The 13,639-nt window shown below is 47.4% G+C and overlaps 1 protein-coding gene across 1 annotated transcript in view; it reads right to left on the bottom strand.

Moving 5' to 3' along the window:
- LOC140388187 (mitochondrial 10-formyltetrahydrofolate dehydrogenase-like) overlaps positions 1–13,639 on the bottom strand; it is a 505,408-nt gene that overhangs the window by 118,390 nt on the left and 373,379 nt on the right. The window contains exons 18-20 of the mRNA XM_072471959.1: positions 11,077–11,176; positions 10,855–10,953; positions 10,579–10,744 (exon numbers count right to left, since the gene is read on the bottom strand). Of these exons, the coding sequence (XP_072328060.1) occupies positions 10,579–10,744; positions 10,855–10,953; positions 11,077–11,176 (365 nt within the window). The remainder of the gene's footprint in view (positions 1–10,578; positions 10,745–10,854; positions 10,954–11,076; positions 11,177–13,639) is intronic.

Raw genomic sequence — 13,639 nt, 5'->3', positions numbered from 1 at the left:
TCGCAGCACCTGAGGCCAGTCTTTCTGGCCAGGCTAGGCTTCCCCAGCTGACGGCCGCTGCCACTTCGTGCCAGGATGCACTGGTTGCCCTCTGGCTCACCCTCTGGGCCTCCACCGCATCTAGGAACCCCCCCCCCCAGGTCCACATCTCCAAATCGTGGGGCTGGTCATCTCGACGCCATGGCTGCAAGTTGAGTGGGGTTGGCTATGCAAGTGCTGTTTAAGTGTGGGTTGACCTTGTTAGCGGGGGGCTGCTGGTGTGGTGGTGGGGGTGGGGGCGGGGGGGGAGGAGATGGCAAGCACAGTACCGGCAAATCGGCTGCTGAGCTTTTGTTAAGGGACCAATTATCTTTGAATAGTGGATAAAAGCAAATTACTGTGGATTCTGGAATCTGAAACTAAAAGCGAAAATGCTGAAAAATCTCACCAGGTCTGGCAGCATCTGTAGGGAGAGAAAAGAGCTAACGTTTCGAGTCCAGATGACTCTTTGCCAAAGCTAAAAGACATAGAAAATGGGAGATATTTATACTGCAGGGTGAGGGAATGAAAGATGAGTCATAGCCACAGAAACTATTTGCCTTCTTTACCGTCTGCTGTACCTGCATGCTTGCCTTCAGTGACTTATGTACAAGGACACCCAGGTCTCATTGCACATTCCCTTATCCTAATTTATGGCCATTCAGATAATAGTCTGCCTTCTCATTTTTGCTACCTGAGTGAATAACCTCACATTTATCGAAATTATACTGCACCTGCCATTCATTTGCCCACTCGCTCAACTTGTCCAAATCACACTGCATCCCCCTCACAGCTCACCCTCCAACCCAACTTGGTGTCATCTGTAAATTTGGAGATATTACATTTTGTTCCCTCATCTAAATCATTAATATATATTGGGAATAGCTGGGGTCCTAGCACCGATCCCTGCGGTATCACACCAATAGCCTGCCAATTTGAAAAAGATCCGTTAATTCCTGCTCTTTGTTTCCTGTCTGCCAGCCAGTTTTCTATCCACCTCAATACACTAACCCTAATCCCATATGCTTTAATTTTAGATGTTAGTATATTGGCCATGGAGGGAGTAGTTTAGCTTTACTAGAATGAATTTGGAATTCAATGGTCGAACTACAAGGAGAGATTAAATAAACTAAGATTGTATTCTCTGGAATTTAGACGGTTAAGGTGTGATTTGATTGAGGTTTTGAAGATCATGGAATTCACAGTGCAGAAGGAGGCCACCCGGCCCATTGAGTCTGCACTGGTGCCAGAAAGAACTCCCAACACAAGCCCAAGCCTCCACTCCATCCCCGCAACCCCACCTAACATTTTCTGGACACCACGGGCAATTTAGCATGGCCAATCCATCTAACCCGCGCATAGAACATACAAAAATACAGCACAGAACAGGCCCTCCGGCCCACGATGTTGTGTCGAACCTTTGTCCAAGATTAATCATAGATTATCATAGAATTTACAGTGCAAAAGGAGGCCACTCGGCCCAGAGAGTCTGCACCGGCTCTTGGAAAGAGCGCCCTACCCAAGGTCAACACCTCCACCCTATCCCCATAACCCAGCAAACCCCACCCAACACTAAGGGCAATTTTGGACACTAAGGGCAATTTACCATGGCCAATCCACCTAACCTGCACATCTTTGGACTGTGGGAGGAAACCGGAGCACCCGGAGGAAACCCACGCACACACGGGGAGGATGTGCAGACTCCGCACAGGCAGAGACCCAAGCCGGAATCGAACCTGGGACCCTGGCGCTGTGAAGCAATTGTGCTATCCACAATGCTACCGTGCTGCCCTTTCCTCAGCATTACATACGTCTCCTTTTTCCTCTTAACAAGACATTCAACCTCTCTTGTCTACCATGGTTCCCTCACTCGACCATCTCTTCCCTGCCTGACATATCAAGGACACGTAGTACCTGTTCCTTGAACAAGTTCCACATTTCACTTGTGTCCTTCCCTGACAGCCTATGTTCCCAACTTATGCACTTCCAATTCTTGTCTGACAACATCGTATTTACCCTTCCCCCAATTGTAAACCTTCCCCCAATTGCCCTGTTGCACGCACCTATCCCTCTCCATTACTAAAGTGAAAGTCACAGAATTGTGGTCACTATCTCCAAAATGCTCTCCAACTAACAAATCTATCACTTGCCCTGGTTCATTACCAACTACCAAATCCAATAAGGCCTCCCCCTCTGGTCGGACAATCTACATACTGTGTTAGAAAAGCTTCCTGGACACACTGCACAAACACCACCCCATCCAAACTATTTGATCTAAAGAGTTTCCACTCCATGTTTGGGAAGTTGAAGTCACCCATGACTACTACCCTGTGACTTCTGCTCCTTTCCAAAATCTGTTTCTCAATTTGTTCCTCCACATCTCTGCTACTATTGGGGGGCCTATAGAAAACTCCCAACAAGGTCCTATTCCTATTTCTGACTTCAACCCATAATACCTCAGTGGGCAGATACTCCTCGAACTGCCTTTCTGCAGCTGTTATACGATCTCTAATTCACAATGCCACCCCCCACCTCTTTTACCACCCTCCCTAATCTTATTGAAACATCTTAACCAGGGACCTCGAACAACCATTTCTGCCCCTCTTCTATCCAAGTTTCCGTGATAGCCACCACATCGTAGTCCCAAGTACCGATCCATGCTTAAGTTCACCCACCTTATTCCTGATGCTACTTGCGTTGAAGTATACACACTTCAACCCATCTCCGGGCCTGCAAGTACGCTCCTTTGTCAGTGTTCCCTTCCCCACTGCCTCACTACATGCGTTGGCGTCCTGAATATCGGCTACCTTAGTTGCTGGACTACAAATCCAGTTCCCATTCCCCTGCCAAATTAGTTTAAACCCTCCCGAAGAGTACTAGAAAACCTCCCTCCCAGGATATTGGTGCCCCTCTGGTTCAGATGCAACCCGTCCTGCTTGTACAGGTCCCATCTTCCCCAAAATGCGCTCCAATTATCCAAATACCTGAAGCCCTCCCTCCTACACCATTCCTGCAGCCACGTGTTCAGCTGCACTCTCTCCCTATTCCTAGCCTCGCTATCACGTGGCACCGGCAACAAACCAGAGATGACAACTCTGTCTGTCCTGGCTTTTAACTTCCAGCCTAACTCCCTAAACTCGTTTAATACCTCCACACTCCTTTTCCTACCTACGTCGTTGGTACCAATGTGCACCACGTCTCCTGGCTGCTCCCCCTCCCCCTAAAGGATCCTAAAGACACGATCCAAGTCATCCCTGGCCCTGGCACCCGGGAGGCAACATACCTTCCGGGAGTCTCACTCGCGACCACAAAATCTCCTATCTATTCCCCATACCATTGAATCTCCTATTACTATTGCTTTTCTATTCTCCCCCCTTCCCTTCTGAGCCCCAGAGCCAGACTCAGTGCCAGAGACCTGGCCGCTAGGGCTTTCCCCCGGTAGGACATCCCCCCCAACAGCATCCAAAACGGTATACTTGTTTTGACGGGGAACGGCAACGAGGGATCCCTGCATTGTCTGCCTGTTTGTTTTCTTTCCCCCGACTGTAACCCAGCTACTCTTGTCCTGTACCCTGGGTGTGGTTACCTCCCTGTAACTCTTCTCTATAAGAGATGAGAGAGCAGTGGTGGAGTACTGCTGCTGTTGTATATATGTAATTGGAAATGAAGTTATTTCTTTCAATTCTACAAACTCGGCTGGCTTCTTCGTGGCCCTCACAAAAAATACATTTACAGACTGTGGGCAACGCTAGATAGGCCAGCATTTATTGCCCATCCCTAGTTGCCCTTCAGGTGATGGTGAGCTGCCTTCTTGAACGGCTACAGTCCTTTATGTGTAAGTACACCCACAGTGCTATTAGGGAAGGAGTTAGAACATAGAACAGTACAGCACAGTCCAGGCCCTGCGGCCCACGATGTTGTGCCGACCATTTATCTTATTCTAAAAGATCAACCTAACCTACACCCCTTCAATTTACTGCTGCCCATGTGCCTGTCCAAGAGCCATTTAAATGTCCCGAATTTAAATGACTCCACCACCTCTGCTGGCAATGCATTCCACGCACACACCACTCTCTGTGTAAAGACATCTTGGATTTCGGCGGCAGCGGTGCGCAGGGGCCTTCTTGGAGGTGAGTAGTGAGTTTAAAAACCTTACCTTTACAGGAGCAGCCCTTTGGATTTCGGCGGCAGCGGTGCGCAGGGGCCTTCTGGGAGGTGAGTAGTTAGTTTAAAAGCACTTACCTTTACAGGAGCAGCCCATTGGATTTCGGCGGCAGCGGTGCGCAGGGGCCTTCTTGGAGGTGAGTAGTGAGTTTAAAAACCTTACCTTTACAGGAGCAGCCCTTTGGATTTCGGCGGCAGCGGTGCGCAGGGGCCTTCTGGGAGGTGAGTAGTTAGTTTAAAAGCACTTACCTTTACAGGAGCAGCCCTTTGGATTTCGGCGGCAGCGGTGCGCAGGGGCCTTCTGGGAGGTGAGTAGTTAGTTTAAAAGCACTTACCTTTACAGGAGCAGCCCATTGGATTTCGGCGGCAGCGGTGCGCAGGGGCCTTCTTGGAGGTGAGTAGTGAGTTTAAAAACCTTACCTTTACAGGAGCAGCCCTTTGGATTTCGGCGGCAGCGGTGCGCAGGGGCCTTCTTGGAGGTGAGTAGTGAGTTTAAAAACCTTACCTTTACAGGAGCAGCCCTTTGGATTTCGGCGGGAACCGGAAGTTCGACCTCTGGCAAGTCCCCCCCCCCCCCAAATAAATTCTGGTGGAGAGGAAACCCGAGACACTACACGTGTAGTGTCTCCCACCCACCCTCCTCCTCTAACCTAATAATAAGACCCATTGGTGTAAGGTAAGTGCCATATTATATTATATATTATTAGCATTGTGCAGGCCAAGGATTGGAGGTGGAGGAGCAGTCTCTGTCCGCGAGAGAACCTGAGAACATCTCAGAAGGTAAGCAAGTGATTTTTACTTTTATACCTTTTTTCAAATTGTGTGTGTCGGGGGGGACAGAAAAGCTGTGACCTGAGTGGCTGGTTGGGATTCTAACCTAATTTTTTTTTTGACTATTTGGGAACTAATTAAACATAACTTAATTATAATTTAGAGGATATCTAAGCCAGAGATCGGAGGATATTATAGTTAGCTATCGCATTTCTATTAGAAATCTAGTGCTAGGAAACAGATAGTTGACAGTAACTTTGTAATTTAAAAAAAAAGTATTTATTAAAAAAAAAAGACAAATTTTAATTTTAATTAATTGACGCAATGTCAGTTAGAGGGGTGCTGTGCTCTGACTGTGAGATGTGGCAGGTCCGGGAGGCTTCCAGCGTCCTGGATGGCTTCATCTGCAGAAAGTGCACCCAACTGCAGCTCCTCACAGACCGCATGGTTCGGTTGGAGCAGCAATTGGATGCACTTAGGAGCATGCAGGTGGCGGAAAGCGTCATAGATCGCAGTTATGTAAGTGTGGTCACACCCAAGGTGCAGGCAGAGAAATGGGTGACCACCAGAAAGGGCAGGCAGTCAGTGCAGGAATCCCCTGTGGTTGTCCCCCTCTCGAACAGATATACCCCTTTGGATACTGTCGGGGGGGATAGCCTATCAGGGGAAAACAGCAGCAGCCAGAGCAGTGGCACCACGGCTGGCTCTGATGTTCAGAAGGGAGGGTCAAAGCGCAGAAGAGTAATAGTTATAGGGGACTCTATAGTCAGGGGAACAGATAGGCGCTTCTGTGGACGTGAAAGAGACTCCAGGATGGTATGTTGCCTCCCTGGTGCCAGGGTCCAGGATGTCTCCGAACGGGTAGAGGGAATCCTGAAGGGGGAGGGCAAACAGGTAGAGGTCGTTGTACATATTGGTACTAACGACATAGGCAGGAAGAGGCATGAGGTCCTGCAGCAGGAGTTCAGGGAGCTAGGCAGAAAGTTAAAAGACAGGACCTCGAGGGTTGTAATCTCGGGATTACTCCCTGTGCCACGTGCCAGTGAGGCTAGAAATAGGAAGATAGAGCAGACAAACACGTGGCTAAACAGCTGGTGTAGGAGGGAGGGTTTCGGTTATCTGGACCACTGGGAGCTCTTCCGGGGCAGGTGTGACCTGTATAAGATGGACGGGTTGCATCTAAACCGGAGAGGCATAAATATCCTGGCCGCGAGATTTGCTAGTGTCACACGGGAGGGTTTAAACTAGTATGGCAGGGGGGTGGGCACGGGAGCAATAGGTCAGAAGGTGAGAGCGTTGAGGGAGAACTAGGGAATATGGACAGTGTGGCTCTGAGGCAGAGCAGACGGGGAGAAGTTGCTGAACACAGCGGGTCTGGTGGCCTGAAGTGCATATGTTTTAATGCAAGGAGCATTACGGGTAAGGCAGATGAACTTAGAGCTTGGATTACTACTTGGAACTATGATGTTGTTGCCATTACAGAGACCTGGTTGAGGGAAGGGCAGGATTGGCAGCTAAACGTTCCAGGTTTTAGATGTTTCAGGCGGGATAGAGGGGGATGTAAAAGGGGAGGCGGAGTTGCGCTACTTGTTCAGGAGAGTATCACAGCTATACAGCGAGAGGACACCTCAGAGGGCAGTGAGGCTATATGGGTAGAGATCAGGAATAAGAAGGGTGCAGTCACAATGTTGGGGGTATACTACAGGCCTCCCAACAGCCAGCGGGAGATAGAGGAGCAGATAGGTAGACAGATTTTGGAAAAGAGTAAAAACAACAGGGTTGTGGTGATGGGAGACTTCAACTTCCCCAATATTGACTGGGACTCACTTAGTGCCAGGGGCTTAGACGGGGCAGAGTTTGTAAGGAGCATCCAGGAGGGCTTCTTAAAACAATATGTAAACAGTCCAACTAGGGAAGAGGCGGTACTGGACCTGGTATTGGGGAATGAGCCCGGCCAGGTGGTAGATGTTTCAGTAGGGGAGCATTTCGGTAACAGTGACCACAATTCAGTAAGTTTTAAAGTACTGGTGGACAAGGATAAGAGTGGTCCGAGGATGAATGTGCTAAATTGGGGGAAGGCTAATTATAACAATATTAGGCGGGAACTGAAGAGCATAGATTGGGGGCGGATGTTTGAGGGCAAATCAACATCTGACATGTGGGAGGCTTTCAAGTGTCAGTTGATAGGAATACAGGACAGGCATGTTCCTGTGAGGAAGAAAGACAAATACGGCAATTTTCGGGAACCTTGGATGACGAATGATATTGTAGGCCTCGTCAAAAAGAAAAAGGAGGCATTTGTCAGGGCTAAAAGGCTGGGAACAGACGAAGCCTGTGTGGCATATAAGGAAAGTAGGAAGGAACTTAAGCAGGGAGTCAGGAGGGCTAGAAGGGGTCATGAAAAGTCATTGGCAAATAGGGTTAAGGAAAATCCCAAGGCTTTTTACACTTACATAAAAAGCAAGAGGGTAGCCAGGGAAAGGGTTGGCCCACTGAAGGATAGGCAAGGGAATCTATGTGTGGAGCCAGAGGAAATGGGCGAGGTACTAAATGAATACTTTGCATCAGTATTCACCAAAGAGAAGGAATTGGTAGATGTTGAGTCTGGAGAAGGGGGTGTAGATAGCCTGGGTCACATTGTGATCCAAAAAGACGAGGTGTTGGGTGTCTTAAAAAATATTAAGGTAGATAAGTCCCCAGGGCCGGATGGGATCTACCCCAGAATACTGAAGGAGGCTGGAGAGGAAATTGCTGAGGCCTTGACAGAAATCTTTGGATCCTCGCTGTCTTCAGGGGATGTCCCGGAGGACTGGAGAATAGCCAATGTTGTTCCTCTGTTTAAGAAGGGTGGCAGGGATAATCCCGGGAACTACAGGCCGGTGAGCCTTACTTCAGTGGTAGGGAAATTACTGGAGAGAATTCTTCGAGACAGGATCTACTCCCATTTGGAAGCAAATGGACGTATTAGTGAGAGGCAGCACGGTTTTGTGAAGGGGAGGTCGTGTCTCACTAACTTGATAGAGTTTTTCGAGGAGGTCACTAAGATGATTGATGCAGGTAGGGCAGTAGATGTTGTCTATATGGACTTCAGTAAGGCCTTTGACAAGGTCCCTCATGGTAGACTAGTACAAAAGGTGAAGTCACACGGGATCAGGGGTGAACTGGCAAGGTGGATACAGAACTGGCTAGGCCATAGAAGGCAGAGGGTAGCAATGGAGGGATGCTTTTCTAATTGGAGGGCTGTGACCAGTGGTGTTCCACAGGGATCAGTGCTGGGACCTTTGCTCTTTGTAGTATATATAAATGATTTGGAGGAAAATGTAACTGGTCTGATTAGTAAGTTTGCAGACGACACAAAGGTTGGTGGAATTGCGGATAGCGATGAGGACTGTCTGAGGATACAGCAGGATTTAGATTGTCTGGAGACTTGGGCGGAGAGATGGCAGATGGAGTTTAACCTGGACAAATGTGAGGTAATGCATTTTGGAAGGGCTAATGCAGGTAGGGAATATACAGTGAATGGTAGAACCCTCAAGAGTATTGAAAGTCAAAGAGATCTAGGAGTACAGGTCCACAGATCACTGAAAGGGGCTACACAGGTGGAGAAGGTAGTCAAGAAGGCATACGGCATGCTTGCCTTCATTGGCCGGGGCATTGAGTATAAGAATTGGCAAGTCATGTTGCAGCTGTATAGAACCTTAGTTAGGCCACACTTGGAGTATAGTGTTCAATTCTGGTCGCCACACTACCAGAAGGATGTGGAGGCTTTAGAGAGGGTGCAGAAGAGATTTACCAGAATGTTGCCTGGTATGGAGGGCATAAGCTATGAGGAGCGATTGAATAAACTCGGTTTGTTCTCACTGGAACGAAGGAGGTTGAGGGGCGACCTGATAGAGGTATACAAAATTATGAGGGGCATAGACAGAGTGGATAGTCAGAGGCTTTTCCCCAGGGTAGAGGGGTCAATTACTAGGGGGCATAGGTTTAAGGTGAGAGGGGCAAAGTTTAGAGTAGATGTACGAGGCAAGTTTTTTACGCAGAGGGTAGTGGGTGCCTGGAACTCACTACCGGAGGAGGTAGTGGAGGCAGGGACGATAGGGACATTTAAGGGGCATCTTGACAAATATATGAATAGGATGGGAATAGAAGGATACGGACCCAGGAAGTGTAGAAGATTGTAGTTTAGTCGGGCAGTATGGTCGGCACGGGCTTGGAGGGCCGAAGGGCCTGTTCCTGTGCTGTACATTTCTTTGTTCTTTTTTGTTCTTTGTTCCCCTATACCTTCTTCCAATCACCTTATAATTATGTCCCCTCCTGACAGATTTCTAGGATTTTGATCCAGCGACAGTGAAGGAACAGTGATATGTTCCCAAGTCGGGGTGGCGAGTGACTTGGAGAGGAACCTCCAGGTGGTGAGGTTTCTGGGTATCTGCTGCTCTTGTTTTCTAGATGGTCGTGATCGTGGGTTTGGAAGGTGCTGCCTAAGGAGCCTTAGCGAGTTCCTGCAGTGCATCCTGTAGATGTGCAAGGAACTGGCAAAATCCTTGTCTGTTTCGTGTTTCTTTTTTTAACCTCTGTCCCTGCAACATTATAGATTGTTTTAAAACTGCAGAATTTAATGTACTGGCTCAGGTCACCGCCTGATGCTCTGTGGCACAGCCCGTGATGTCATTTTGATAGTCTTGGCAAGCAGCCAATGGGTGCCTCTGAAATTGTGGTGTATCTTTTGTTCTCATATGGGATTGGTCAAGCATGTCAGAGTGTTGCTGTAAGATTCTAAAAAGCCCGGCCAGCACCATTTTGTTTTTCAGTTTGTGCAGACTTGGAAAGCACAGCAAAATTCTCTCTCCATTAAGGTTTCTGCCTGGCGATTCGAATCATTCTTTTTTCGTGTTTTATTTGTAGCGGTTGAATACAATTGAGTGGCTTGCGGGGCCATTTCTGAGGGCAGTTAAGAGTCAACCACACATTGCTGTGGGTCTGAACAAGGTAGCATAGTGGTTAACACTATGACTTAACAGTGCCAGAGTCCCAGGTTCGATTCCTGGCTTGGGTCACTCTCTGTGCGAAGTCTGCAAGTTCTCTGCATGTCTGCGTGGGTTTCCTCTGGATGCTCAGGTTTCCTCCCACAAGTACCAAAAGACGTGCTATTAGGCAATTTGGACATTCTGAATTCTCCCTCTTTGTACCCGAACAAGCGCCGGAATGTGGCGACTAGGGGCTTTTCACAGTAACTTCATTGCAGTGTAATCCTACTTGTGACAATAAAAATTATTATTACACGCAGGCCAGACCAGGAAAGGATGCCAGATTTCCATCCCTAAGGGCATTACTTAATCAGATGGGTTTTACGACAATTGACAATGGTTTCATGGTCATCATTAGACTTTTAATTCCAGGTATTTCATTGCGTTTAAATTTCACCAGCTGCTGTTGTGGGATTTAAACCCGGGACCCCAGATCATTACCCTGGGTCTCTGGATTATTAGTCCAACGACAATACCACTATGCCACCGCCCCCCTAACGTGAGTGTGAAAATGAGAGCACTGAAAATTCATCAAATGAACCATATGAAATTTGCAATTGCTTTTTTATCCATCTCGATAAAGTGAAGAACTTCATACCAGGTGGTAAAACAGATTTCCCCCCATATACCAGCGTCGCTCCTTCCTTCACTCCGATTTCACAGTAGTCAAGCAACTTTTCCAGGTGAGCTTTATGGTTTTGTGGTCCATGATCTGTTGACCTGTTCAAAGGATCACCAATTTTCATCTTCTTGATCTCCTTAACCTGTATGAAAATAGGGTGGGAAGTACAATGTAAGATATTGCACACAAACATGTGCATTTTCTCTTTAAGACTGAAAAACACTGAACGAGGACGGTTTCATGGTTACTTACCACTCGCTGAACAAATTCATCGTGGACAGACTCTTCAACAAACAAACGCCCAGCAGCAATGCAATTCTCCCCCTTATTGAAATATACTGCTCCCATACCCTGAAGATGAGCAAAAAATAAGGATTTCATAGAGTAATGCTGTGTTTGATGATTAAGAAATGGGACCAGTTCTGATTTTCTGGGTAGTGTTGGAAGAACGGGGATGTCTTAGGCAGCACTCACCGTTCTCACAGCTTTGTCAAGGTCACAGTCATTAAAGATGATGAGCGGTGACTTCCCACCCAGTTCCAAAGAGACCTTTTTCAGATTACTCGCAGCACAGCTGTTAAACAGATGTTAAAGCTCAGTTATCATATCTTGTTCATATCTAGTTTAACATTGTTCAACAATAACATGGATAGGAAAGGTTTAGAGGGATATGGGTGAAATGCAGGCAAATGAGCTTTTTGTTTGGCATGGACCAGTTTGGGCCGAAGATTCTATGATGTATAATAACCATCTATTTTTGCAGGAGCCAATCCCATGTGGAAGAAAATTCCTGTTTCAATCCCACTATTAAGAGGTGAAGCTACATCAAAGATCTGTGTATAATTGCTATCATGTAGTAAAAATAAAATATTACTTTCACAAATTGTCATTGAGTATTTACTGAATGATGGAATGTTAGTGCTGTCTGCAAGGTAAGAATCAAACTCCATTTATCTGTATCTGATGTTTCTGGCTGTGTTGGGGCTGCTCATTCAGTAAACGAAAGGCCAATTCTTAAATGTGTTTTACCCCCATATGTTCCATTCTTTCTGGTGAATCATCAGCTGCACCCTAGAGTACTGTGAACCTGCCACTTTACCCATTAAGATGATTGAGTTTGGTACAGAGGGTTTTCCTTCATTCAAAGCTTTTAATTCCCCATCATTGAACTGCATTGGGGCAGCACGGTAGCATTGTGGATAGCACAATTGCATCACAGCTCCAGGGTCCCAGGTTCGATTCCGGTTTGGGTCACTGTCCGTGTGGAGTCTGCACATCCTCCCCGTGTGCGTGGGTTTCCTCTGGGTGCTCCGGTTTCCTCCCACAGTCCAAAGATGTGCAGGTTAGATGGATTGGTCATGATAAATTGCCCTTAGTGTCCAAAATTGCCCTTGGTGTTGGGTGGGATTACTGGGTTATGGGGATAGGATGGAGTTGTTGACCTTGGGTAGGGTGCTCTTTCCAAGAGCCGGTGCAGACTCGATGGGCCGAATTGCCTCCTTCTGCACTGTAAATTCTATGATGATCAATCTCCTTTCCCCAAGGAGATTTTCCAATCTCATGTGGTATCCTCACCAACCATCGATCGTCTCGGGCTGCATCTCCTGCTTCAGTGACCCAGATTACTATTTATCTTTTTCTAAGATAAACAGTAATCTGGGTCACTGAAGCAGGATTTTCTGCATTTTCATCACCATCATAAAGCCTCAGGAAAGAGTGAAAGATGAAAACGGCCATTCTCCATCTTGTAGACTTCTCAGCTATTCAACTGACAAGGCACTTTAGCTGTTCTCCACAGTTGTGTCTTTCCAGCATTGTATCTTTCTGTGTACAATTGATCTATCTCATGTTTACAGTTATTTCCCTCATGAAGATGCAGTGATCTATAGGTTCTGCACAGCAACCAAAAGAGTTATAATACATACTTCTGGTGGTGACATATAGGTGGAGGTCGCATGTTGGGGGCACCTGCACAGAGTTTTTGGCTTTTGGTTCTTTACACACAGCTTTCATGGAACATTTTGCATGATTAGGTGTTGTAAAGTCTGAAGAGATCATAGGATGTCGAAATTCCATACGAGGGGCAGCACGGTACACCATGGTTCGCACTGCAGCCTCACAGCGCCAGGCACCCGGATCAAATTAATGCCGGGTTAAATTGGGTGACTGTGTGGAGTTTGCATTTTCTCCCCGTGCCTGTATGTGTTTCCTCCCACAGTCCAAAGATGTGCAGGTTCAATGGACTGGCCGCACTAAATTGCCCCTTAGTGTCTAAAGGTTGCATGGGATTACGGGGTTAGGGTTGGGTAGGGTGCTCTTTCAGAGCATGCAGACCTGATGGGCCGAATGGCTTCCTTCTGCACTGTATGATCCGATTCCATGGTTGTATAGTAAGAATCAGGGGAAGGGGGTGAGCAAAAGTCCACCGGCAGATTCGGCTGTGAGTCCAGCAGAAGGAAAAGATGGCGGGGCCGAGCCCATCGGTGGGGCCACATTTATTATGGTGGATAAGCTGGCCAAAGTGATGGCGGGGGGAGTTTGAGCGGCTGTTCTCTGAGCATTTTGACAGGCATCGAAAAGAGATGATGGTCTCGCTCAAGGAGGAGGTGCATCTTGCCCCAATAAAGGTGGTTTTGATAAAGACATCGACGGGACATTGCAGGGGATGGAGGAGGCAATGTTGTAGCAGAGCAATCAGTTCATTTCAATGGGTATGGGGCTGCAGTGGTGGAGAGCCATGAAGAGCTTCGAGCCGAAATGGAGGATCTGGAGAACAGGTCACAAAGGCAGTATCTGAGGATTGTGAGACTGCCTGAGTACATGGAGAGCCGGAGGCCGACATAATACTTTGCGGAGATGTTTGCTACGTTTATGGTGTCATGTGGGTGGAGCTCAGCTGAGCTGTGACTCTGCTTTGCATCAGTATTCACCAAAGAGAAGGAATTGGTAGATGTTGAGTCTGGAGAAGGGTGTATAGATAGCCTGGGTCACATTGAGATCCAAAAAGACGAGGTGTTGGACGTCTTGAAAAATATTC

This window comes from Scyliorhinus torazame, chromosome 13, assembly GCF_047496885.1.
Source record: "Scyliorhinus torazame isolate Kashiwa2021f chromosome 13, sScyTor2.1, whole genome shotgun sequence".
Taxonomy (NCBI): domain Eukaryota; kingdom Metazoa; phylum Chordata; class Chondrichthyes; order Carcharhiniformes; family Scyliorhinidae; genus Scyliorhinus; species Scyliorhinus torazame.
Note: the sequence above shows the minus strand (reverse complement) of the source record. Positions and strands in the feature narration are given on the sequence as shown.